General features: G+C 32.9%; 2 protein-coding genes across 2 annotated transcripts in view; one reads left to right on the top strand and one right to left on the bottom strand.

Moving 5' to 3' along the window:
• Positions 1 to 337: 337 nt before the first annotated feature.
• LOC111692494 (putative nuclease HARBI1) lies at positions 338 to 871 on the top strand (the record flags this gene model as incomplete). Its single annotated transcript, XM_023456535.1, has 3 exons — positions 338 to 583; positions 637 to 757; positions 810 to 871. Coding segments are annotated over 3 exons (429 nt in total), but the record flags the coding sequence as incomplete, so codon positions are not given.
• A 412-nt stretch (positions 872 to 1,283) lies between these two features.
• The window catches only part of LOC108915213, an 11,626-nt gene continuing 9,960 nt past the window's right edge, over positions 1,284 to 2,949 (bottom strand). The window contains exons 4-5 of the mRNA XM_018721192.2: positions 1,753 to 1,871; positions 1,284 to 1,698 (exon numbers count right to left, since the gene is read on the bottom strand). Coding sequence (XP_018576708.2) covers positions 1,372 to 1,698; positions 1,753 to 1,871 — 446 coding nt within the window. The 3' untranslated portion in view covers positions 1,284 to 1,371. The remainder of the gene's footprint in view (positions 1,699 to 1,752; positions 1,872 to 2,949) is intronic.

The raw sequence follows: 2,949 nt of genomic DNA on the forward strand, positions 1-2,949 counted from the left end.
ATTTCTCAAATTTTAAATGTTACCTTATGATGTTAATATATTAGCCGCGGACGAGGAAGAACGATTGGAACAGATTCGGGAATTTAATAGAGAAAGGCGTTTAATGCGTGAAAGATGCGATCCCTTTAATTTGAGTGATATTTATTTCAAACAGTTATTCAGGCTGACAAAGGATATGGCACAATATGTGCTAAACAGAATTCTCCCTTTGATTGATGTGACCAACAATCCCGTAACTGCTCCTGCCCACTTAAAGTTTTCCACAGCTTTATTGTTTTTTGCAACTGGATCTTATCAGAGAATTATTGGTCAGAGTTATAATATTTCCTTATCGCAGCAAGTGGTCTCTCGTGTAGTGCATGAAGTAGCTACATCCATTATTACTGAACTTGGGAATCAATGGATACATTTTCCAACAACTAATGAAGAGAAAAACAACCTAAAAGCTAGGTTCATGGAAAAGACTGGATTCCCTGGAGTCATTGGTGCTATTGATTGCACTCACGTGGCAATTTTAGCTCCAGCACAAGAGGAACACAATTATTTAAACCGAAAAGGATATCACTCTAAAAATGTTCAAATTGTAGGTGTATTTTTTTTCTCCAACATGAATATACTAATATTATATAATTTTAGATTTGTGACTACGATTTAAACATTTTAAATATAAATGCACAATATGCTGGTGCTACCCATGATGCCTTCAATTGGAGGAATTCATTCGTACAACAAGAAATGGAAAGGTCATACAACAGAGGTAAGTTACGACATGAAATTATGATGTCTTATTAAATCTATATTATTTACAGGTGATCATCATACTTGGTTGTTAGGGGATTCAGGATATCCTCAACAGCCACGGAGTTCTTAAGGGCCGGTTTAGATGCATTTTAGGAGAAAGGGTTTTACGTTATGATCCCATTAGAGTGGATAACACAATAAATGCATGTGCAATTTTGCATAATATATGTGTTAATGGTCATTTAGACATTGACTTTGATATCAATGTTAATGAAAATAATAATAACGAAAACATATTAGTGGCAGGTAACGAAGGAAATGTTGCTAGAATTAATTTAATTAATGAATATTTTAGGTAAGCATTTGTACAATTAAATTTGTTATTCATTTCAAGTTCCTAATATTTATTAAGAAATAAACATAAACAATAAAGTAAATGAGTTTTATTAACTAACATACCTATAATGCAAACATAAATAAGTTAAATAAGTTACTACAAGACAAATAATATAAAAATAAAACAAATGTGTATTATAGTTATGAGTATATAATAAAAATAAAGCATCCATATAAATCACAGTTAATTATTTATTCTCTTTCAAAATTTTAGTTAAGTCTTTAGTTAAGTCTTTAGTCTTCTGTCGAGTCTGCAATTCTGTCCAAATTTCTACAAATTTTTTCCAAATTTACGTCTATCTTTTCAAGGATATGAATTGTTTGTTGGCTCATGTTCTGTAAGTTTTTAGACATACCATGTATACTACTTACTTTACAACGCTTATGTTTAGAATTATTTCCTTTGTCACTATTATCTAATTGATTTCTGTTGAATTTGTCTTTATTTATTATCAATGACTGCTTACTTATATATGTATGATCAGTATCTTTGTTAATAATAAAAGTGGATTCTGTTGTAGTTTCCGAAACCGAGGTACATGGAGTCGAAATTTGCAAATTCTACAAGCAATTACCATATAATAAAAAAAATTACAATAAAATATATACATTTACCTGTCCTAGTTCTACAACTTCTGGATTTCCCTCCAAAGCTTTTTTCCCTATTATGCTTAGTAGTTTTTCTTCAATTGTGGATAATGGAGTGCAAATAATACCACCACCACCAGTTTGCACTTGGTGACATCGAATTTTTTATGCTTTAACTTTTACTTTCGACTTCCAATCTGTTACAGCCTGTAAATGTGTTAATTAAATACAACATAATTTATTTATATAATTACGTACTTTTCGCCATTCAAGTACTGACTTCTGTCCATATCCTAATGAGTTTAGTTTTTCTGCTGCTGTCTGCCATAAAGCATTTCCTTGGGCCTTACCTTGCACACCATTAAACTTATTAGTTATCAGTTCCGGATTTATTTCAGCCATTTGTAAAAAAAGATTCCAGTGTTCTGGATTGACTCTCATATTTAACGATTTAATTACGAGATAAAAGCAGAATATAATAATACGTTAGATAACAGACGTTAACGCGATTCTTAAAAACACATTTGTATTTCAAAAGTCTATCGCCAATCCTCTAACATATTTTGTGGTTAAGACCATAGAAAATTTAGGTTAAGAGTAAGAAATTAACCGCTCTCGTTCTTCTTATGTTCCATGTTCCATTGTTAGTTTGTGGTCTAACGTCTAAACATAATATATTTCTCTTACTCATTAGTAGTTCCATCTCGCATCCTTTAATCGACAGCTAAACACATATCGCCTACTTAGCGATAAACATGAGGTGAGAAGATAGGGGGGGATGTAATAGAAATCGTATACGGAGTGCCACTCCTAACTCTTTGGAGCGATAAATAGAATTCTATAATGCACAGAGTTCCACTGCTGCTTCGCCTTTAAATTATCGCTGAATTTTTGAAAAATCCGGTTTTTAATTTTTTTCGAGGTGTAATCCCCACTCCAAGGGGATGATTTTCACTGGGGAGCTAGTTCTTGATGTACCACACCTTGCCCCAAAATATGAAGCTGGCACACGACCTGCTTGGGCTTTAAATTATCGCTGAATTTTTGAAAAATCCGGTTTTTATTGTTTTTCGGGGTGTAATCCCCAAGCCAAGAGGATGATTTTCACTGGGGAGCTAGTGCTTGATGTACCACACCTTGCCCCAAAATATGAAGCTGGCACACGACCTGCTTCGCATTTAAATTATCGCTGAATTTTTGAAAAATCCGGTTTTTAATTTTTTC

The sequence above is a fragment of the Anoplophora glabripennis genome, unplaced genomic scaffold (assembly GCF_000390285.2).
Source record: "Anoplophora glabripennis isolate ALB-LARVAE unplaced genomic scaffold, Agla_2.0 scaffold1666, whole genome shotgun sequence".
Classification (NCBI taxonomy): domain Eukaryota; kingdom Metazoa; phylum Arthropoda; class Insecta; order Coleoptera; family Cerambycidae; genus Anoplophora; species Anoplophora glabripennis.